Source organism: Nerophis lumbriciformis, linkage group LG10, assembly GCF_033978685.3.
Source record: "Nerophis lumbriciformis linkage group LG10, RoL_Nlum_v2.1, whole genome shotgun sequence".
Taxonomy (NCBI): Eukaryota; Metazoa; Chordata; class Actinopteri; order Syngnathiformes; family Syngnathidae; genus Nerophis; species Nerophis lumbriciformis.
In genome coordinates, this window is record NC_084557.2 from 54780692 (window position 1) to 54806091 (window position 25400).

At 36.2% G+C, this 25400-nt stretch overlaps 1 protein-coding gene across 9 annotated transcripts in view; it reads right to left on the reverse strand.

Annotated features, from left to right (window-relative positions):
• The window catches only part of srpk2 (SRSF protein kinase 2), an 88051-nt gene that overhangs the window by 27705 nt on the left and 34946 nt on the right, over positions 1-25400 (reverse strand). For 8 of the 9 annotated variants that reach the window (XM_061969386.2, XM_061969387.2, XM_061969391.2 and 5 more), the window contains one exon: positions 4842-4993. In XM_061969386.2, coding sequence (XP_061825370.2) covers positions 4842-4993 — 152 coding nt within the window. Of the gene's footprint in view, positions 1-4841; positions 4994-12588; positions 12826-25400 lie in introns of those variants that run through there. The other variant, XM_061969390.2, reaches the window with a different exon arrangement.

The window sequence follows — 25400 nt, forward strand, 5'->3', positions numbered from 1 at the left end:
TGAACATCCAGTAGCGTATAACACGTGATAATGTTCAATCCTTTACTCCAACGTGGACTTCTGTCGAGGCTGGATCTCATTATTCATGCTTACATTGTCAACATATGCGTCAATATGCAAACTTTTCTATTTACAAACAATTAAGTGGAATTAGAAACTACCTCAGGAGGTTACCTACAGCCCCATTTCTTAATGTTTGTTGAACTGCCACAAATTACAGACTATTTAGTAGCTCCCACACCATTGAGGACCTGGCAGAGGCGTCATTTGGAGCAACTTTGGTTCTTTATTTTCCTGTCATTTTGTCACACAACCCCTTCATGGCTTACAGAAGATGATGGTAATAATAAAGTATTTATTGCACTGTATGAGTTGAGGAATACAGAAGATGATGGTACTAATGAAAGTATTTATTGTAGTGTATGAGATATAAAACAGAAGATGATGGTACTAATGAAAGTATTTATTGTAGTGTATGAGATGCAATACAGAAGATGATGGTAATAATGAAAGTATTTATTGTAGTGTATGAGATATAATACAGAAGATGATGATACTAATGAAAGTATTTATTGTAGTGTATGAGATATAATACAGAAGATGATGGTACTAATGAAAGTATTTATTGTATTGTATGAGATGAAATACAGAAGAAGGTGGTACTAATGAAAGTATTTATTGTAGTGTATGAGTTAAAATACAGAACATGATGTAATAATAAAGTATTTATTGTAGTGTATGAGATATAAAACAGAAGATGATGGTACTAATGAAAGTATTTATTGTAGTGTATGAGATGCAATACAGAAGATGATGGTACTAATGAAAGTATTTATTGTAGTGTATGAGATGAAATACAGAAGAAGATGGTACTAATGAAAGTATTTATTGTAGTGTATGAGTTAAAATACAGAACATGATGTAATAATAAAGTATTTATTGTAGTGTATGAGATATAATACAGAAGATGATGGTACTAATGAAAGTATTTATTGTAGTGTATGAGATATAATACAGAAGATGATGATACTAATGAAAGTATTTATTGTAGTGTATGAGATATAATACAGAAGATGATGGTACTAATGAAAGTATTTATTGTATTGTATGAGATGAAATACAGAAGAAGGTGGTACTAATGAAAGTATTTATTGTAGTGTATGAGTTAAAATACAGAACATGATGTAATAATAAAGTATTTATTGTAGTGTATGAGATATAAAACAGAAGATGATGGTACTAATGAAAGTATTTATTGTAGTGTATGAGATGCAATACAGAAGATGATGGTACTAATGAAAGTATTTATTGTAGTGTATGAGATGAAATACAGAAGAAGATGGTACTAATGAAAGTATTTATTGTAGTGTATGAGTTAAAATACAGAACATGATGTAATAATAAAGTATTTATTGTAGTGTATGAGATATAATACAGAAGATGATGGTACTAATGAAAGTATTTATTGTAGTGTATGAGATATAATACAGAAGATGATGATACTAATGAAAGTATTTATTGTAGTGTATGAGATATAATACAGAAGATGATGGTACTAATGAAAGTATTTATTGTAGTGTATGAGATATAATACAGAAGATGATGATACTAATGGAAGTATTTATTGTAGTGTATGAGATGAAATACAGAAGATGATGGTACTAATGAAAGTATTTATTGTAGTGTATGAGTTAAAATACAGAACATGATGTAATAATAAAGTATTTATTGTAGTGTATGAGATATAATACAGAAGATGATGGTACTAATGAAAGTATTTATTGTAGTGTATGAGATATAATACAGAAGATGATGATACTAATGAAAGTATTTATTGTAGTGTATGAGATATAATACAGAAGATGATGGTACTAATGAAAGTATTTATTGTATTGTATGAGATGAAATACAGAAGAAGGTGGTACTAATGAAAGTATTTATTGTAGTGTATGAGATGAAATACAGAAGAAGATGGTACTAATGAAAGTATTTATTGTAGTGTATGAGTTAAAATACAGAACATGATGTAATAATAAAGTATTTATTGTAGTGTATGAGATATAAAACAGAAGATGATGGTACTAATGAAAGTATTTATTGTAGTGTATGAGATGCAATACAGAAGATGATGGTACTAATGAAAGTATTTATTGTAGTGTATGAGATGAAATACAGAAGAAGATGGTACTAATGAAAGTATTTATTGTAGTGTATGAGATGAAATACAGAAGACGATGGTACTAATGAAAGTATTTATTGTAGTGTATGAGTTAAAATACAGAACATGATGTAATAATAAAGTATTTATTGTAGTGTATGAGATATAATACAGAAGATGATGGTACTAATGAAAGTATTTATTGTAGTGTATGAGATATAATACAGAAGATGATGATACTAATGAAAGTATTTATTGTAGTGTATGAGATATAATACAGAAGATGATGGTACTAATGAAAGTATTTATTGTAGTGTATGAGATATAATACAGAAGATGATGATACTAATGGAAGTATTTATTGTAGTGTATGAGATGAAATACAGAAGATGATGGTACTAATGAAAGTATTTATTGTAGTGTATGAGTTAAAATACAGAACATGATGTAATAATAAAGTATTTATTGTAGTGTATGAGATGAAATACAGAAGATGATGGTACTAATGGAAGTATTTATTGTAGTGTATGAGATGAAATACAGAAGATGATGGTACTAATGAAAGTATTTATTGTAGTGTATGAGATGAAATACAGAAGATGATGGTACTAATGAAAGTATTTATTGTAGTGTATGAGTTGAAATACAGAAGATGATGGTAATAATGAAAGTATTTATTGTAGTATATGAGATATAATACAGAAGATGATGGTACTAATGAAAGTATTTATTGTAGTGTATGAGATATAATACAGAAGATGATGGTACTAATGAAAGTATTTATTGTAGTGTATGAGATGAAATACAGAAGATGATGGTACTAATGAAAGTATTTATTGTAGTGTATGAGATGAAATACAGAACATGATGGTACTAATGAAAGTATTTATTGTAGTGTATGAGTTAAAATACAGAACATGATGTAATAATAAAGTATTTATTGTAGTGTATGAGATATAATACAGAAGATGATGGTACTAATGAAAGTATTTATTGTAGTGTATGAGATATAATACAGAAGATGATGGTACTAATGAAAGTATTTATTGTATTGTATGAGATGAAATACAGAAGATGATGGTACTAATGAAAGTATTTATTGTAGTGTATGAGATGAAATACAGAAGATGATGGTACTAATGAAAGTATTTATTGTAGTGTATGAGTTGAAATACAGAAGATGATGGTACTAATGAAAGTATTTATTGTAGTGTATGAGATGAAATACAGAAGATGATGGTACTAATGAAAGTATTTATTGTAGTGTATGAGTTGAAATACAGAAGATGATGGTACTAATGAAAGTATTTATTATAGTGTATGAGATATAATACAGAAGATGATGGTACTAATGAAAGTATTTATTGTAGTGTATGAGATGCAATACAGAAGATGATGGTACTAATGAAAGTATTTATTGTAGTGTATGAGATGAAATACAGAAGAAGATGGTACTAATGAAAGTATTTATTGTAGTGTATGAGTTAAAATACAGAACATGATGTAATAATAAAGTATTTATTGTAGTGTATGAGATATAATACAGAAGATGATGGTACTAATGAAAGTATTTATTGTAGTGTATGAGATGCAATACAGAAGATGATGGTACTAATGAAAGTATTTATTGTAGTGTATGAGATGAAATACAGAAGAAGATGGTACTAATGAAAGTATTTATTGTAGTGTATGAGATGAAATACAGAAGAAGATGGTACTAATGAAAGTATTTATTGTAGTGTATGAGTTAAAATACAGAACATGATGTAATAATAAAGTATTTATTGTAGTGTATGAGATATAATACAGAAGATGATGGTACTAATGAAAGTATTTATTGTAGTGTATGAGATATAATACAGAAGATGATGATACTAATGAAAGTATTTATTGTAGTGTATGAGATATAATACAGAAGATGATGGTACTAATGAAAGTATTTATTGTAGTGTATGAGATATAATACAGAAGATGATGATACTAATGGAAGTATTTATTGTAGTGTATGAGTTAAAATACAGAACATGATGTAATAATAAAGTATTTATTGTAGTGTATGAGATGAAATACAGAAGATGATGGTACTAATGAAAGTATTTATTGTAGTGTATGAGATGAAATACAGAAGATGATGGTACTAATGAAAGTATTTATTGTAGTGTATGAGTTGAAATACAGAAGATGATGGTAATAATGAAAGTATTTATTGTAGTATATGAGATATAATACAGAAGATGATGGTACTAATGAAAGTATTTATTGTAGTGTATGAGATATAATACAGAAGATGATGGTACTAATGAAAGTATTTATTGTAGTGTATGAGATGAAATACAGAAGATGATGGTACTAATGAAAGTATTTATTGTAGTGTATGAGATGAAATACAGAAGATGATGGTACTAATGAAAGTATTTATTGTAGTGTATGAGTTAAAATACAGAACATGATGTAATAATAAAGTATTTATTGTAGTGTATGAGATATAATACAGAAGATGATGGTACTAATGAAAGTATTTATTGTAGTGTATGAGATGAAATACAGAAGATGATGGTACTAATGAAAGTATTTATTGTAGTGTATGAGATGGAGAATGTGTTACTGCTAGTTAAATGTTGGTTACTTTGAGCACTAGCTGCATCATTCAAGCATGACTGAAGAGTGAAAGTGTTCTCCTGACCTTTGCAGTAGTCTGCTGGGTCCTCCTGTTCCTCATCGTCAGAGCCCAGGATCTCCTCCTCCGGCTCCGGGGGCCCCGCCGGCTCCGGGGGAGGCGGAGGGGGCGGCAGGGGAGGAGTGACGCTCACCGAGGCTTTCTGCTGCGACTCAGGCCTGCACCAGAAGGAGGTTGTGTTGGCTTTTATAAACATCTTTGCTTCACATTTATACTTCAGGTGCTAACTCACAGCTAAGTGCTAGCATGACTCACAGCTACAGCTAAGTGCTAACATAGCTACAGCTAAGTGCTAGCATGACTCACGCTAAAGTGATAACCTTGTGACATGTTCATGCGAAAAAAGCCAGCGAAAAAACAACTTAGTAAAGCCAGTTAATAAACAACTTAGTAAAGCCAGCTAAACCTAGTAAAGCCAGCTAATAAACAACTTAGTAAAGCCAGCTAAGAAACAACTTAGTAAGTTGTTTAGTAGTAGTAAGACAAGCCACTTCCTGTGTGTAGTAGTAAGACAAGCCACTTCCTGTGTGTAGTAGTAACACAAGCCACTTCCTGTGTGTAGTAGTAAGACAAGCCACTTCCTGTGTGTAGTAGTAAGACAAGCCACTTCCTGTGTGTAGTAGTAACAGAAGCCACTTCCTGTGTGTAGTAGTAAGACAAGCCACTTCCTGTGTGTAGTAGTAAGACAAGCCACTTCCTGTGTGTAGTAGTAAGACAAGCCACTTCCTGTGTGTAGTAGTAACACAAGCCACTTCCTGTGTGTAGTAGTAAGACAAGCCACTTCCTGTGTGTAGTAGTAAGACAAGCCACTTCCTGTGTGTAGTAGTAAGACAAGCCACTTCCTGTGTGTAGTAGTAACACAAGCCACTTCCTGTGTGTAGTAGTAAGACAAGCCACTTCCTGTGTGTAGTAGTAAGACAAGCCACTTCCTGTGTGTAGTAGTAACAGAAGCCACTTCCTGTGTGTAGTAGTAACACAAGCCACTTCCTGTGTGTAGTAGTAAGACAAGCCACTTCCTGTGTGTAGTAGTAAGACAAGCCACTTCCTGTGTGTAGTAGTAAGACAAGCCACTTCCTGTGTGTAGTAGTAAGACAAGCCACTTCCTGTGTGTAGTAGTAACACAAGCCACTTCCTGTGTGTAGTAGTAGTAAGACAAGCCACTTCCTGTGTGTAGTAGTAAGACAAGCCACTTCCTGTGTGTAGTAGTAAGACAAGCCACTTCCTGTGTGTAGTAGTAAGACAAGCCACTTCCTGTGTGTAGTAGTAAGACAAGCCACTTCCTGTGTGTAGTAGTAAGACAAGCCACTTCCTGTGTGTAGTAGTAACACAAGCCACTTCCTGTGTGTAGTAGTAAGACAAGCCGCTTCCTGTGTGTAGTAGTAAGACAAGCCGCTTCCTGTGTGTAGTAGTAAGACAAGCCACTTCCTGTGTGTAGTAGTAAGACAAGCCACTTCCTGTGTGTAGTAGTAAGACAAGCCACTTCCTGTGTGTAGTAGTAAGACAAGCCACTTCCTGTGTGTAGTAGTAAGACAAGCCACTTCCTGTGTGTAGTAGTAAGACAAGCCACTTCCTGTGTGTAGTAGTAAGACAAGCCACTTCCTGTGTGTAGTAGTAAGACAAGCCACTTCCTGTGTGTAGTAGTAAGACAAGCCACTTCCTGTGTGTAGTAGTAAGACAAGCCACTTCCTGTGTGTAGTAGTAAGACAAGCCACTTCCTGTGTGTAGTAGTAACACAAGCCACTTCCTGTGTGTAGTAGTAGTAAGACAAGCCACTTCCTGTGTGTAGTAGTAAGACAAGCCACTTCCTGTGTGTAGTAGTAAGACAAGCCACTTCCTGTGTGTAGTAGTAAGACAAGCCACTTCCTGTGTGTAGTAGTAAGACAAGCCACTTCCTGTGTGTAGTAGTAAGACAAGCCACTTCCTGTGTGTAGTAGTAACACAAGCCACTTCCTGTGTGTAGTAGTAAGACAAGCCGCTTCCTGTGTGTAGTAGTAAGACAAGCCGCTTCCTGTGTGTAGTAGTAAGACAAGCCACTTCCTGTGTGTAGTAGTAAGACAAGCCACTTCCTGTGTGTAGTAGTAAGACAAGCCACTTCCTGTGTGTAGTAGTAAGACAAGCCACTTCCTGTGTGTAGTAGTAAGACAAGCCACTTCCTGTGTGTAGTAGTAAGACAAGCCACTTCCTGTGTGTAGTAGTAAGACAAGCCACTTCCTGTGTGTAGTAGTAAGACAAGCCACTTCCTGTGTGTAGTAGTAAGACAAGCCACTTCCTGTGTGTAGTAGTAACACAAGCCACTTCCTGTGTGTAGTAGTAAGACAAGCCACTTCCTGTGTGTAGTAGTAAGACAAGCCACTTCCTGTGTGTAGTAGTAAGACAAGCCACTTCCTGTGTGTAGTAGTAACACAAGCCACTTCCTGTGTGTAGTAGTAACACAAGCCACTTCCTGTGTGTAGTAGTAAGACAAGCCACTTCCTGTGTGTAGTAGTAACACAAGCCACTTCCTGTGTGTAGTAGTAACACAAGCCACTTCCTGTGTGTAGTAGTAAGACAAGCCACTTCCTGTGTGTAGTAGTAAGACAAGCCACTTCCTGTGTGTAGTAGTAAGACAAGCCACTTCCTGTGTGTAGTAGTAAGACAAGCCACTTCCTGTGTGTAGTAGTAAGACAAGCCACTTCCTGTGTGTAGTAGTAAGACAAGCCACTTCCTGTGTGTAGTAGTAAGACAAGCCACTTCCTGTGTGTAGTAGTAAGACAAGCCACTTCCTGTGTGTAGTAGTAAGACAAGCCACTTCCTGTGTGTAGTAGTAAGACAAGCCACTTCCTGTGTGTAGTAGTAACACAAGCCACTTCCTGTGTGTAGTAGTAAGACAAGCCACTTCCTGTGTGTAGTAGTAACACAAGCCACTTCCTGTGTGTAGTAGTAACACAAGCCACTTCCTGTGTGTAGTAGTAAGACAAGCCACTTCCTGTGTGTAGTAGTAACACAAGCCACTTCCTGTGTGTAGTAGTAACACAAGCCACTTCCTGTGTGTAGTAGTAAGACAAGCCACTTCCTGTGTGTAGTAGTAAGACAAGCCACTTCCTGTGTGTAGTAGTAAGACAAGCCACTTCCTGTGTGTAGTAGTAAGACAAGCCACTTCCTGTGTGTAGTAGTAAGACAAGCCACTTCCTGTGTGTAGTAGTAAGACAAGCCACTTCCTGTGTGTAGTAGTAAGACAAGCCACTTCCTGTGTGTAGTAGTAACACAAGCCACTTCCTGTGTGTAGTAGTAAGACAAGCCACTTCCTGTGTGTAGTAGTAAGACAAGCCACTTCCTGTGTGTAGTAGTAAGACAAGCCACTTCCTGTGTGTAGTAGTAAGACAAGCCACTTCCTGTGTGTAGTAGTAACACAAGCCACTTCCTGTGTGTAGTAGTAAGACAAGCCACTTCCTGTGTGTAGTAGTAAGACAAGCCACTTCCTGTGTGTAGTAGTAAGACAAGCCACTTCCTGTGTGTAGTAGTAAGACAAGCCACTTCCTGTGTGTAGTAGTAACACAAGCCACTTCCTGTGTGTAGTAGTAAGACAAGCCACTTCCTGTGTGTAGTAGTAAGACAAGCCACTTCCTGTGTGTAGTAGTAAGACAAGCCACTTCCTGTGTGTAGTAGTAACACAAGCCACTTCCTGTGTGTAGTAGTAAGACAAGCCACTTCCTGTGTGTAGTAGTAAGACAAGCCACTTCCTGTGTGTAGTAGTAACACATCCACATTGTTGTTGGAAGCTGCAACAAATCTTTTTGAAACACTTTTTTTTGTCTGCTGTTGGTCTGAAACTGGAGAAGACAATTGCAAAAGTGGGCGGTGCCACCAGTGAACAAAAGTGGGCGGTGCCACCACTGAACAAAAGTGGGCGGTGCCACCAGTGAACAAAAGTGGGCGGTGCCACCACTGAACAAAAGTGGGCGGTGCCACCAGTGAACAAAAGTGGGCAGTGCTACCAGTGAACAAAAGTGGGTGGTGCCACCAGTGAACAAAAGTGGGCGGTGCCACCACTGAACAAAAGTGGGCGGTGCCACCAGTGAACAAAAGTGGGCAGTGCTACCAGTGAACAAAAGTGGGCGGTGCCACCAGTGAACAAAAGTGGGTGGTGCCACCACTGAACAAAAGTGGGCGGTGCCACCAGTGAACAAAAGTGGGTTTGGGATGTACTAAAAAAAGGATGTACTAAAAAAAGGATGTAATAAAAAAAGGATGTACTAAAAAAAGGATGTACTAAAAAAGGATGTAATAAAAAAGGATGTACTAAAAAAGGATGTAATTAAAAAAAAGGATGTACTAAAAAAGGATGTACTAAAAAAGGATGTACTAAAAAAGGATGTACTAAAAAAAGGATGTACTAAAAAAGGATGTAATTAAAAAAAAGGATGTAATAAAAAAAGGATGTACTAAAAAAGGATGTAATAAAAAAGGATGTACTAAAAAAGGATGTAATTAAAAAAAAGGATGTACTAAAAAAGGATGTAATAAAAAAGGATGTACTAAAAAAGGATGTAATTAAAAAAAAGGATGTACTAAAAAAGGATGTAATAAAAAAGGATGTACTAAAAAAGGATGTAATTAAAAAAAAGGATGTACTAAAAAAGGATGTACTAAAAAAGGATGTACTAAAAAAAGGATGTACTAAAAAAGGATGTACTAAAAAAGGATGTACTAAAAAAAGGATGTACTAAAAAAGGATGTAATTAAAAAAAAGGATGTACTAAAAAAGGATGTAATAAAAAAAGGATGTACTAAAAAAAGGATGTACTAAAAAAGGATGTACTAAAAAAAGGATGTACTAAAAAAAGGATGTACTAAAAAAGGATGTACTAAAAAAAGGATGTACTAAAAAAAGATGTACTAAAAAAGGATGTACTAAAAAAGGATGTACTAAAAAAGGATGTACTAAAAAAGGATGTAATAAAAAAAAGGATGTACTAAAAAGAGGATGTACTAAAAAAAAGGATGTACTAAAAAAGGATGTACTAAAAAAAGGATGTACTAAAAAAAGGATGTACTAAAAAAAGGATGTACTAAAAAAGGATGTACTAAAAAAGGATGTACTAAAAAAGGATGTACTAAAAAAAGGATGTACTAAAAAAGGATGTACTAAAAAAGGATGTACTAAAAAAGGATGTACTAAAAAAGACAACCAATCATAGTTTTGTGGTTCGCATTCCTGCTCATTTTCTGGAAAGTGCGAGTAAAGGTTTGCCGGAAGCTTCGCAGGGGGAGGAGCCAGAACATATTTCAGTCTCTGTGACATTTTTATGGAGGTGGACTGCAAAATAAGCCACGATAGGGCCAAAGAAAGTAGCGAGTGCCAGGACTTTGATAAAAAATGTGAAAAACACTAGTGAATTGAAGAAATACCCTGTAACAAAATACCCTCTAAGCCCCGCCCCCACCTCCGCTCATCTCAGTCTTTGCCAACAAGAGTCTTCAATTCATGTCAAAGTCATGCTAATGTATTCACTTTGCTTTTCTGCATAATGATCCAGGAACCTTTTTGAAAATGTATTTCCATATAATATTTTTTAACACTGAATACAATTAAATGCGTACATTTTTAAGTAAGAGCAACATTTTTAGACTATGTTTTTAGTGCAAACTGACGAATGTTCTTGGCACAACCCTGACTGGGATTCTATCCTTGCACATCAAATCACCAGCCCAGCACTAACATGCGAGAGAGAAAAAAAGAATCTTAGGAGAAATCTGCTGTTGTCATTGACAGAGCAGGAAGGGGCTAGGAATATTTTGCAGTAAAACTTCATAAAAAGTGCTCTGTCATTCACTGACACTTTGCTTGTGCAAGAGTTTACTGCACATGCTTTGTGTGCAGGCTGGGTCCACCCTGGAGGAGAACAACAACCTTTGTCAACTGGCAGCTCAGGAATAACACCAGTACCAGACCAGATCACACCAGACCAGACCAGACCAGACCAGACCAGACCACACCACACCAGACCAGACCACACCACACCACACCACACCAGACCAGACCAGACCAGACCAGACCACACCAGACCAGACCAGACCAGACCAGACCAGACCGCCAGTTCAAAAAATTTGGAACGGACTGCAACATTTTTGCGGCAGATTGCTAAATACACTAGCGCTATGTCGTATAGATGATCTTTGACTACATTTTTGGCAGTCAGTCCCTAAAAATAGCAGATTTTCTGGAATATACAAAATAAGAATATTAAGAAGTCTTGCCCCCGCAGTCCTGAGCTCTATGAAAATGTCCCCCCAAAACAACTTAGTTAAATAAACCTGGTCTACTGTCACTATGATGCTAATTAAATATGGCAATTCTGTCTCTTATTGAGCCTTAGAAAATGTTGCTATTGTCTACTTGTTATATATCAGCTGTTGGAAAGTACATCTCAGTTGTTCTTTTTATTGTCATTAGCAGGTGCTGGAAATTGCCATTTAGAATTGTTAAATGCTAATCGCTAGCGTATATTTGGGGAGGTAGCACATTGGTTTAAATGCATGTTGTGGACGTTTGAAGGCAGACTTTTACAGCGCTTCAAAGTAAAGGCTCTGAAATGGAACTTAACTGGATGAAGAACCTGGTAAAATACACTTTTTGTTTCAATCATTTTGAGATTGTGTGATTGCTCCTGAAATATTCATGAAACTTCTTTTGTGTTAATTGCACGTTTCCGACTGCGCTCGTCTTTTCATTAACCATAAAACTGTGTGTTCAGATTCCAGTCGGAAACCACAATGTTGGAGGCCGACGGCCATGAAGGAGTGATAGGTGGGTATGTCAGTAAAGAAGAAAATAAGCATGAAGGAGTGATAGGTGGGTATGTCAGTAAAGAAGAAAATAAGCATGAAGGAGTGATAGGTGAGTATTTTAGTAAAGAAGAAAATAAGCATGAAGGAGTGATAGGTGGGTACATCAGTAAAGAAGAAAATAAGCATGAAGGAGTGATAGGTGGGTATGTGAGTAAAGAAGAAAATAAGCATGAATAGGTGGGTATGTGAGTAAAGAAGAAAATAAGCATGAAGGAGTGATAGGTGGCTACGTGAGTAAAGAAGAAAATAAGCATGAAGGAGTGATAGGTGGGTATGTCAGTAAAGAAGAAAATAAGTATGAAGGAGTGATAGGTGGGTATTTTAGTAAAGAAGAAAATAAGCATGAAGGAGTGATAGGTGGGTACGTGAGTAAAGAAGAAAATAAGCATGAAGGAGTGATAGGTGGGTATGTCAGTAAAGAAGAAAATAAGCATGAAGGAGTGATAGGTGGGTATTTTAGTAAAGAAGAAAATAAGCATGAAGGAGTGATAGGTGGGTACATCAGTAAAGAAGAAAATAAGCATGAAGGAGTGATAGGTGGGTATGTGAGTAAAGAAGAAAATAAGCATGAAGGAGTGATAGGTGGGTATGTGAGTAAAGAAGAAAATAAGCATGGATAGGTGGGTATGTGAGTAAAGAAGAAAATAAGCATGAAGGAGTGATAGGTGGGTATGTCAGTAAAGAAGAAAATAAGCATGAAGGAGTGATAGGTGGGTATGTGAGTAAAGAAGAAAATAAGCATGAAGGAGTGATAGGTGGGTATGTGAGTAAAGAAGAAAATAAGCATGAAGGAGTGATAGGTGGGTATTTTAGTAAAGAAGAAAATAAGCATGAAGGAGTGATAGGTGGGTATGTGAGTAAAGAATAAAATAAGCATGAATAGGTGGGTATTTTAGTAAAGAAGAAAATAACCGTGAGGACCAACCTGAGAGGAGCTGCCATGAAACAGTTGACTGGTTGAAAGTTGATGAGTCATCCCTTATAACACCCTGGTAACCAAGCTTCTGGATCCCCTTAGCAACCGCAGCATCATCATCATCATCATCATCCTCCTCCTCCGCGCTCCAGGCATCAGCAGGCGTGGGATTCACACACCGCCAAGCATCCTCCAACTCCAACCATCCCAAAAAGGTTTCCCATTGACACATCTCTCATTCTGTCTGTCTGAGCCCAGACCTAAAAGCTGGCTACTACATTCAGGATGAAGTCAGGGGATGACGTAACCTTCCACTCGCCACTACATTGGCTGCTGCTTGCAAGACATTTGCATTGCAAATAAGAGCTAACATGCCGCCAGTGTGCTATAAATAGAACATGCCAGGCGTGTGCACAACTGCTTCATTCTCCGTAGTTTGTTCTGAGCTTCTGTTTCCGTTAACATCAGATGCTTTCATGGGAGGACAAACATTGGTGTTAAGTCATCCTGCTGACTAGAAATAAGTCACAGTCAGGACCTACAGGAATGTTGTAGGCTAGAAATAGAAGCCTTGTTCCCCTCGCCCATCTATAAGGCCTCAATTGACAAGCAAACCTTCAGACCTCCGCCAAAGCTGCAAACTCTTCTTATTGATCTGTGAATGCTCCAATGTTGCTCTACACAGCCTTAGCAGCTGTGGCTGTAGGCAACCTCTTTAGAATCAAGCCCACAAGATGAGAAGAGTTGCATTTGAAGTAACATCTATGGTTATCTTTCTACCTCTATTACAACATCGGTTCTGTTGTGCTAATTCATATATTTCATAGTATAAATATGAAGCTCGCTCAGGTCTTGTGTGGTGTAAAATAACACATTTATGTGTTTCTTTTTAATGCTGCTGTATATATTCATCTCCTAGTCTCATTTTACTGTGTTAGGTTTAAGTTAAAAAGTAATAATCTCATGACAAATAATATACAACATAATGTGCCAATAAATACAAATAATATACAACAGAAGGTGCCAATAAATACAAATAATATACAACATAATGTGCCAATAAATACAAATAATATACAACATAATGTGCCAATAAATACAAATAATATACAACATAATGTGCCAATAAATACAAATAATATACAACATAATGTGCCAATAAATACAAATAATATACAACATAAGGTGCCAATAAATACAAATAATATACAACAGAAGGTGCCAATAAATACAAATAATATACAACATAATGTGCCAATAAATACAAATAATATACAACATAAGGTGCCAATAAATACAAATAATATACAACATAATGTGCCAATAAATACAAATAATATACAACATAAGGTGCCAATAAATACAAATAATATACAACAGAAGGTGCCAATAAATACAAATAATATACAACATAATGTGCCAATAAATACAAATAATATACAACAGAAGGTGCCAATAAATACAAATAATATACAACATAAGGTGCCAATAAATACAAATAATATACAACATAAGGTGCCAATAAATACAAATAATATACAACATAATGTGCCAATAACTACAAATAATATACAACATAAGGTGCCAATAAATACAAATAATATACAACATAATGTGCCAATAAATACAAATAATATACAACATAAGGTGCCAATAAATACAAATAATATACAACAGAAGGTGCCAATAAATACAAATAATATACAACATAATGTGCCAATAAATACAAATAATATACAACATAATGTGCCAATAAATACAAATAATATACAACATAAGGTGCCAATAAATACAAATAATATACAACATAATGTGCCAATAAATACAAATAATAAACAACATAAGGTGCCAATAAATACAAATAATATACAACATAATGTGCCAATAAATACAAATAATATACAACATAAGGTGCCAATAAATACAAATAATATACAACATAATGTGCCAATAAATACAAATAATATACAACATAATGTGCCAATAAATACAAATAATAAACAACATAAGGTGCCAATAAATACAAATAATATACAACATAATGTGCCAATAAATACAAATAATATACAACATAATGTGCCAATAAATACAAATAATATACAACATAAGGTGCCAATAAATACAAATAATATACAACATAAGGTGCCAATAAATACAAATAATATACAACATAAGGTGCCAATAAATACAAATAATATACAACATAATGTGCCAATAAATACAAATAATATACAACATAAGGTGCCAATAAATACAAATAATATACAACATAATGTGCCAATAAATACAAATAATATACAACATAAGGTGCCAATAAATACAAATAATATACAACATAATGTGCCAATAAATACAAATAATATACAACATAAGGTGCCAATAAATACAAATAATATACAACATAAGGTGCCAATAAATACAAATAATATACAACATAATGTGCCAATAAATACAAATAATAAACAACATAAGGTGCCAATAAATACAAATAATATACAACATAATGTGCCAATAAATACAAATAATATACAACATAAGGTGCCAATAAATACAAATAATATACAACATAATGTGCCAATAAATACAAATAATATACAACATAATGTGCCAATAAATACAAATAATATACAACATAAGGTGCCAATAAATACAAATAATATACAACATAATGTGCCAATAAATACAAATAATATACAACATAAGGTGCCAATAAATACAAATAATATACAACATAAGGTGCCAATAAATACAAATAATATACAACATAAGGTGCCAATAAATACAAATAATATACAACATAATGTGCCAATAAATACAAATAATAAACAACATAAGGTGCCAATAAATACAAATAATATACAACATAATGTGCCAATAAATACAAATAATATACAACATAAGGTGCCAATAAATACAAATAATATACAACATAATGTGCCAATAAATACAAATAATATACAACATAATGTGCTAATAAATACAATATACAACATAAGGTGCCAATAAATACAAATAATATACAACATAAGGTGCCAATAAATACAAATAATATACAACATAAGGTGCCAATAAATACAAATAATATACAACATGACATGCACCTGGGGATAGGTTGATTGGCAACACTAAATTGGCCCTAGTGTGTGGATGTGAGTGTGAATGTTGTCTGTCTATCTGTGTTGGCCCTGCGATGAGGTGGCGACTTGTCCAGGGTGTACCCCGCCTTCCGCCCGATTGTAGCTGAGATAGGCTCCAGCGCCCCCCGCGACCCCAAAAGGGAATAAGCGGTAGAAAATGGATGGAATATACAACATAAGGTGCCAATAAATACAAATAATATACAACATAAGGTGCCAATAGATACTTTGCTTATGTATTTAATACTTGTTTACTTATTATGGTATATTAATGATTTATTATTTATTCATTTATTCACTGTTCTGTTAGAGAACAAAAAAAATGGGATACAATTGCTATGGTATGAAAAGGGGTAGGATTAAATCAACTCTGCTTCTTCCTACTCCTTTTCGGACGTGCTGTCATGAAACAAGTGTAAATATGTGATGATGACATTGAATTACCTACATTGTATCGTATGCATGTTCCACATAAACTGAACTGAACAAGTGAATAAAGCAAAAATAGGTTCTGGAGCAGAAATCCCTTCATATTTCCTACTGCTTGTTAGTGTTAGCATATCTGAGTTATGTTGTGTAAATATAACTGTAAACATTGAGACAAGGTCAGTTGAAATAATACATCATGTGTGTTATACACAACATGCAGATATGTAACAAGAATGTACAACAAAGATTCTCAACAAAAGAGGAGACATATAACAACCTTGTGCACATTTAGTATATCAGTAAGTGGAACTACACTGCCTTTGAAAAAGACTTTTTCTCCCCGACGCGCCTGACAGCACCATGTTAGTCAACATGTCTCGTCCATACTACAATGATTATGTCAATATTTTTATTATCACAACATCTTTTGTAATTGTTTTCATTGTTTATAAAAGTCAGGAAACATGTCCCTGGACACAGGAGGACTTCAAGTAAGACCCTGTAACTATTTGTAGCACATTTGTAGTAACGTAAAGTATCCCAACAACAGAAGAATACATGTTTACTAACACCAGCGTAGATAGAAAATGTCAAACAGAAAGTAAGCAGGTACTAAGTGTAAATGAAGAAGTAATATCAATCAATCAATCAATTCCTTTATTGTCATTGTCATAATAACACTTAAGTCAAGGAGTAATGCATCAAACAGAAAGTAAGCAGATACTAAGTGTAAATGAAGAAGTAATAATGCATCAAACAGAATGTAAGCAGGTACTAAGTGTAAATAAAGAGGTAATAATGCATCAAACAGAAAGTAAGCAGGCACTAAGTGTAAATAAAGAAGTAATCATTTTTTTATTTTTTTATTTTTTATTTTTTTAATACACTGTAGCACTTTGAGGTTGTTTACTCAATGTAAAGTGCTTTTTACAAATAAAATGTATTATTATTATAATTATAAACTGCTGCAGATTTTTGCGAGGACAAATAAAAGCTTTGTGTATTTAATGTTGGAGATGGGATGAAGTCAACATGACTAAGGACTAGAATACAATACGGACTAAGTACACAAAGTGGAATGTAATGTCTGTTGTCGCTTACTCTTTTGAGGATAAACTTGGTAGGCTATGAATCGTCATGGCAACAATGGCAACTGTACACCACAATAGCAATTATTGGTCAAATAAGCCTAAAGAGATTATTATTAACTATAGATTTTGAGTCCAATGGTGACATTTGACCCTTGCATTAAAGAGCAGGAGCATCGCCATGGAGACCGTTGGTAGGGAGTCTTGTTCCTTGTCTGACTCGGTGTTGTCATGACTGATTAACACTTCATTAGCACTTCATCTTTAATTGAATGCTCATTCATAATATATATTTCATCTTGTTGATGTTTCTTTTACTACACTTTCAGAACATTTTTTTATAAACAACTCAGTCAATTCATTGAATTTAATTATTTTTAACAAGTATTATGAAATATTTTCACTTGATTTGATCCCCATCATAACTAAAAAGCCACAAAGGGATAGCAAAGACAACATTCATGATCATGAGGATGTCTCTCCTTCCTTTTGGCTCCTCAATGAGGACAAATCAAATGTTTTTTCAAAGGAGGCAACATTAAAGTTTGTCTAAGTCTAAAACAATAGAAGACGCTCATGTCTTTGTTTTATAAAAACGTGATGAATGTTGGTGGCAGTGAGGAGAGCTTTTTTTTTTTGTCCTGTTCAGCTTCTCAGGCAAATCATATAGTAGATGTAGATGATCATATAGTAGATGTAGATGATCATATAGTAGATGTAGATGATCATATAGTAGATGTAGATGATCATATAGTAGATGTAGATGATCATATAGTAGATGTAGATGATCATATAGTAGATGTAGATGATCATATAGTAGATGTAGATGATCATATAGTAGATGTAGATGATCATATAGTAGATGTAGATGATCATATAGTAGATGTAGATGATCATATAGTAGATGTAGATGATCATATAGTAGATGTAGATGATCATATAGTTGATGTAGATGATCATGTCGGCTGTTCACATTGACTTTACAAAAGAGAAGTGTAGGATACTTCTCTTGTTGCCTTATTTGTATTTGACTTTATTAAATGTATTTATATTATCATTTGGTGCAGGAGGGGATAGAAAGAGAAAAAAAAGAAGACAGAGGGGGAAATTGTGGGGACAAGAGGGGGATTAGACAGAGAGACAACAACAACAACAACAATAACAATAGAGCAACATCAGCAAATAGGACATGTACAAATATGATGGTGAAAATGATAGCAAATAAGCAGTTAGCGAAAATAAAAAATAATACAGAAATGACAATGAGCATTATTACACTACAAATGGATCAATACAAATACCAATAGAAGTATCACTATTGATAATGAACAATACCAATAATTTACCTTTATTATCAACAATACAGTTGTTCAAATGCAACAATACATATACGTCATGATAACTTGAGATACTAAAGAATGCAGAAAAATGGAGGGGGAGAAAGAGAAGCAACCTACATTAACCTTGTAGATTGTTATAGTAACAATAGGTTAAGCTTTGTCAGTGTGCCAAGTGTTATAACCAGTTTACCCTAGGGCAACAACATTAATATATGTTTGATGAAACGTGATTATGTGCATGAGTGAACGTATGCATATGTACTTGTATATGTACAGAATGTGTATATGTGTTTGTACAGTGAATGTATATGTACAGTATGTGTATATGTGTTTGTACAGTGAATGTATATGTACAGTATGTGTATATGTATGTTTGTACAATGAATGTATATGTACAGAATGTGTATATGTATGTTTGTACAGTGAATGTATATGTACATGTATATGTATGTTTGTACAGTGAATGTATGTACAGTATGTGTATGTTTGTACAGTGAGTGTATATGTACATGTATGTGTATGTGTATGTTTGTACAGTGAATGTATATGTACATGTATGTGTATATGTATGTTTGTACAGTGAATGTATATGTACAGTATGTGTATGTGTATGTTTGTATAATGAATGTGCGTGTGGATGTATGAACTTTGAGTATGTAAATATGTACTGTATTTGTATATGTATGTGGGCGCGTAGGTACCTATGTATGTATGTATGTATGTATGTATGTATGTGAGTATATGTGCATTTGTATGTACAATATATTTGACTCCCAGTGTGCGTGGGAGCCAGAGTACGGCCCCAGCCTCCCCGAGAGCCCAACCCACAAACAGTAGGTGTGGTGCCCAGGGAACCAGGGACCACCGCCCCCAGGCAGCCAAGCCGGCCAGCGACAGGAACCCCAGAGCCCGGCCCACCGCGCCGCCTACAAGGGCCAGCAGCAGGCCGCAGACAGCCGCACCCGGTAGAGGACAAGGCACGAGAAAAGCAGGGGACAGCCAGACCCCAAGCCAGCGAGAGATCACACCCCACACGGGCAGAAAGGCGGGACGCCCCGCCCGGGGGGCCCGGAGACCCCCCGCAACCGGACGGGAAGATCGCCCCGGGCCCCCACGAGCCCACCCCTCACCCCCGGAGAGCGCGGCGAGGCCAGCCCCCGGCCACCCCACCCAAATCGGCCGCCGCAGGACCACCCAGCACGGGGCCACGGGAACCACCCACCCCACCCGCAGGGACCCCAACGATGGAGATGGAACAACCAGCAACCGCCCCGCCGAGCTACCCCCCCTGAGGGAGGGGAAAAATTAAAAAATATATAATATTAATAAAATATATTAAAAAAATACAAATAAATAAATACATTAAAAAAAAAAAGAATTAAAAGAAGATCACAGACATGCTGACACACAAGGTCACTACCCCAGCAACTGGCCGACTCGCAGCACCTCGGAATACCTTGCAGCACCAAGCTACCACAATAGACGCAGGGACTCGACCCAGCAGGCCCAACCAAGACGGGCACCCGGAAGGGTTGCCACTTTGTCAACACGCTTCATTAGATGTTGTCCTGTTGCAGCTTGGCTGTGTGTGTGTGTGTGTGTGTGTGTGTGTGTGTGTGTGTGTGTGTGTGTGTGTGTGTGTGTGTGTGTGTGTGTGTGTGTGTGTGTGTGATAATGGGGGATCTGGGTCATCGGGGTAATGTCTAAAGCACTTTGCTTTGCATTTCTTGTATGTATGAAAAGTGCTTTATAAATGAAGTTTGATTTGATTCAATATTCACTTGTCACTTCTGTAGCAGAATAAAAATATCATATTTTACAAAAAGAATAGGAGTGTTTCATAAGCGTGTGTCGCCCGCCATTATGTTCACATTTCAAAATGGGCCAAAAATTCATCAACTTCCCCACTAGGCAGAGAAACTACTGTACGACTTTTATTGTCCAGTAAAATAGTTTGGTCGCCATTTTTGTGCTAAAAAGGTTCAATCGTAAGACCACGCAAAAACATTTTGCAGCAATTCCCATAAATATCTGAATAAAGGCAGCGTTTTCCCAGTGGAGTCACTATGGCATGATGAGGAGGACACCAAATGCAAGCTTGCAACCAATTAGAGTACAGATAGAGATTCTTATGAATATATATATATATATATATATTTGTTGCTGCACTGTACAGGTGACATGTTGCACTTTCAAAGTTGTCTGGACAGATACATTGTGCTAGTCTACGACCATGCATTTCTCCTGATACATTGTACTAGTCTGAGACCATGCATTTCTCTTGATACATTGTACTAGTCTGAGACCATGCATTTCTCTTGATACATTGTACTAGTCTATGACCATGCATTTCTGCATTCATTTTGCAAAAAGGCCCCTGATTTACTAGTGTTTATTGAAAGGAGCACAAATGTAATGAGATGTGAGAAACAACCTCCAAATATGACCTTGACAAGACAAAAACACCTCATGGAACAAAAGTGTAGGGACTGTTCTTTAGAAGAGTGACCAAGAAGGCCTTTGGTCTCAAACACTTCTGTCAACACACCTACAATCAATCATCAATCAATCAATCTTTATTTATATAGCCCTAAATCACAAGTGTCTCAAAGGGCTGCACAAGCCACAACGACATCCTCGGTACAAAGCCCACATACAACTCAAATTACATTCACGTTTTTACAGTTCCATGCATGTTTTGCCACTATGTTAGGTAGGGGTCTGTATAGGGGACTGTAGGTGTCTGTAGGGACTGTAGGTGTCTGTATAGGGGACTGTAGGTGTCTGTATAGGGGACTGAAGGTGTCTGTAGGGGTCTGTATAGGGGACTGTAGGGACTGTAGGTGTCTGTATAGAGGACTGTAGGTGTCTGTATAGGGGAATGTAGGGGTCTGTATAGGGGACTGTAGGGGTCTGTATAGGGGACTGTAGGGGACTGAAGGTGTCTGTAAGGGTCTGTATAGGGGACTGAAGGTGTCTGTATAGGGGACTGAAGGTGTCTGTATAGGGGACTGTAGGGGTCTGTAGGGGTCTGTATAGGGGACTGTAGGGGTCTGTATAAGGGACTGTAGGGGACTGTATAGGGGACTGTAGGGGTCTGTATAGGGGACTGTAGGCGTCTGTATAGGGGACTGTATAGGGGACTGTAGGGGTCTGTATAGGGGACTGTAGGGGTCTGTATAGGGGACTGTAGGGGACTGTAGGGGTCTGCAAGCCGCAGCTATTTCATGCCTCTGCTGTGTCAAAATGTCAACAAATAATGGCTACTTAATTTATTTTATTTTATTTTAATTCAACAGTTGTTATTTTGGAGGGTTCTGGGATCTTGTCTTGTGAAAATAAAACATATTTGAGTATATTGTCTATGCCTCATCTCTTGCTGCCAAGATACTGTTTTCAGCAGTAAGCTAGCAATGGATGGATGAAAAAAGAGAAACATTTGATTTATTTGCATTTTTAATTAATTTGCTTTCATTGATGACGAGGTTGTTGTTTTCCCTTTTTAGTCAAATGAAATACGCCGCTGTTGTATGCCTCCAGAATATTGCAGCGAGTTGATTTCATTCATTATTAAGGGAAGGACCAATGTTCAAAATCATTTGCTGATTTGCTTGGTAATACCCAGAAATTAAATGTGAGTCGTTGTTCATCAAGTGTTTGAATACATAAATGTTATAGCAAAAGTGTAGCCAAACTATAAGTGGTCTTATTGTCATTTTAGAATTCCAACAGACTTTGTGGCTCTAGGCGGGTTTTGTTTGGGGGGAAATGTCTCTTTGATGCCGAAGGTTGGATTATGTGATGAAAAGGAGTCCCCACACAAGCATGGACATGGCAGCTTGGCATGAAGGGGTCAGAGATGAGGTTGGAACCCAGAATGGTGCATCTCAGTGATGAAGACATACCCTCCTGTGGCCATGCAAAGCAGGGCTACTTTCCCGTCCACTGCAGAGGACGCTGGTTGAAAGACGACAAGGAAGAAGTCCAAATATGAGCTCTTGCAACTTGAGTTTCAAGTGGTGTCCAATAGATGAAAGAGGAGATGAGATGGAACATTTCAGCCTGCATGTGTGGTGTGGTCGGCTAATGGAGGACAGCCATCAATCTACTTCTACCTTCCATCCCTCACTTTGTCATCGCCTCGCTTTTTCACCTCTCACCTCAACCTTGAAGAACACTAATGTGTTGACAGCGCACACACACCATTATTCAAACTTGGATCCTTCTTTATTGACTAAAACCTTTGACAAATGATCATAGCAAACATCATTTCTAATTCAACATTGGCAACATACCAGCACGGGGTGTGCTTTACCATTTCTAAAGGGAACTGCACTTTTTTTGGAATGTTGTTTATGGTTCACAAACATTATGAGAGACAAGAACACACCTCTTTTCTTGTAGGATTTTAAAGATGGTAAAAACGCTTGGAAGATGCAGCTCATGGAAGTCACCCTTGTTGGTTGGTTGAAACACCTATAATGTATACTACATCAATATGATCATCACATATTTTCTTTACAACTTGGAGCCTTCAAAGCCTCTAAAACAACTTCAAAACCCTCCATCAACGTTTTATATACACACTGCAAGTATATTTATAATGTAGTAACAGACACCTTCATAACAATATGTAATATGTACAATATACACACTGCAAGTATATATATAATGTAGTAACAGACCCCTTCATAACAATATGTAATATGTACAATATACACACTGCAAGTATATATATAATGTAGTAACAGACACCTTCATAACAATATGTAATATGTACAATATACACACTGCAAGTATATTTTTAATGTAGTAAAAGACACCTTCATAACAATATGTAATATGTACAATATACACACTGCAAGTATATATATAATGTAGTAACAGACACCTTCATAACAATATGTAATATGTACAATATAAACACTGCACGTATATATATAATGTAGTAACAGACACCTTCATAACAATATGTAATATGTACAATATACACACTGCAAGTATATATATAATGTAGTAACAGACACCTTCATAACAATATGTAATATGTACAATATACACACTGCAAGTATATATATAATGTAGTAACAGACACCTTCATAACAATATGTAATATGTACAATATACACACTGCAAGTATATATATAATGTAGTAACAGACACCTTCATAACAATATGTAATATGTACAATATACACACTGCAAGTATATATATAATGTAGTAACAGACACCTTCATAACAATATGTAATATGTACAATATACATACTGCAAGTATATATATAATGTAGTAACAGACACCTTCATAACAAAATCATTGCCGGAACTAATATTTTGGTGCATTGATTTCTGTTTCCATAGCAGCGCACGTCTGACTTCTAGCAACATGTGTTTTACTTCCTGATACAAAACGCTTGTGTGTGTTGTAATAATGGCAGACTTGGTAACAGACAACAAAGACTTCTAGTGCAACCAGAATGATTGCTCGACTACATCAGCAGCACAAGGACCTCAAAAACCATTCAAGAAGTCAGGAACAATAGATACTGCAACTTTTAGAAACAAACACAAGACGTGATTGGACTAGAAGAGACAATTCACGTTTTAAAAAAGCAACATGAAAAAATGTATCAAACTAAATCTCAAATGATGTGTTAAGATTCATGAAGTAAACGAGTCAAAGTGATTATGACTGGCCTTCAGATTACACACATGCCTAAAGGAAGAGCAGTTGACCACAGAAGCTGCTGCTTCAACAACAACAACAACAACAATGTTCTGCAATGTCAAGTAGTGGATGTGGACGTCAACAACAACAACAATGTTCTGCAATGTCAAGTAGTGGATGTGGACGTCAACAACAACAATGTTCTGCAATGTCAAGTAGTGGATGTGGACGTCAACAACAACAATGTTCTGCAATGTCAAGTAGTGGATGTGGACGTCAACAACAACAACAACGTTCTGCAATGTCAAGTAGTGGATGTGGACGTCAACAACAACAATGTTCTGCAATGTCAAGTAGTGGATGTGGACGTCAACAACAACAACAACGTTCTGCAATGTCAAGTAGTGGATGTGGACGTCAACAACAACAATGTTCTGCAATGTCAAGTAGTGGATGTGGACGTCAACAACAACAACAATGTTCTGTAATGTCAAGTAGTGGATGTGGACGTCAACAACAACAATGTTCTGCAATGTCAAGTAGTGGATGTTGACGTCAACAACAACAACAATGTTCTGCAATGTCAAGTAGTGGATGTGGACGTCAACAACAACAATCAACAACGTCAACAACATGCATTTGGAATGGCAGAAGAGAGGAGGAGAGATGAGGTACAGGTAGCTTCAAAGTATTTGTTTTCATCTCCACTACAAGGAAATAAGACAACTCACAACAATATTAACTAGGAATGTAACAGTATTATACTGTAAGTACCGTGGTATCAAAATCATGACAATAACACGGTGACTGATCACACTTTCCATTGATCATGTTACGTGCATCACATCATGTGTGGATCAGCATCTGCTGTCTGGCTAGCTGTGTACAAACAACACATGAAATAATACTTTACACATACTGCAATATGATTGTTCATGTTTCTCACTCAGTACAGATTGGTGTTCTATCACAGTGTTGTTGTGTGTTACTAACTCTAACTTGTTTTGTGTTTTTGTAGAAGCTATCTTATCTCTTGCCGTAGTTAGCTTATACAGCTAATACCGTAGCACGCTGACGTGTTAGTACGCTAGAAAAAGAGTTCCTCAGTGTTCACTCTTACAATAACAATGTTGCTACAGTTTGTTATAATACATGCTACAC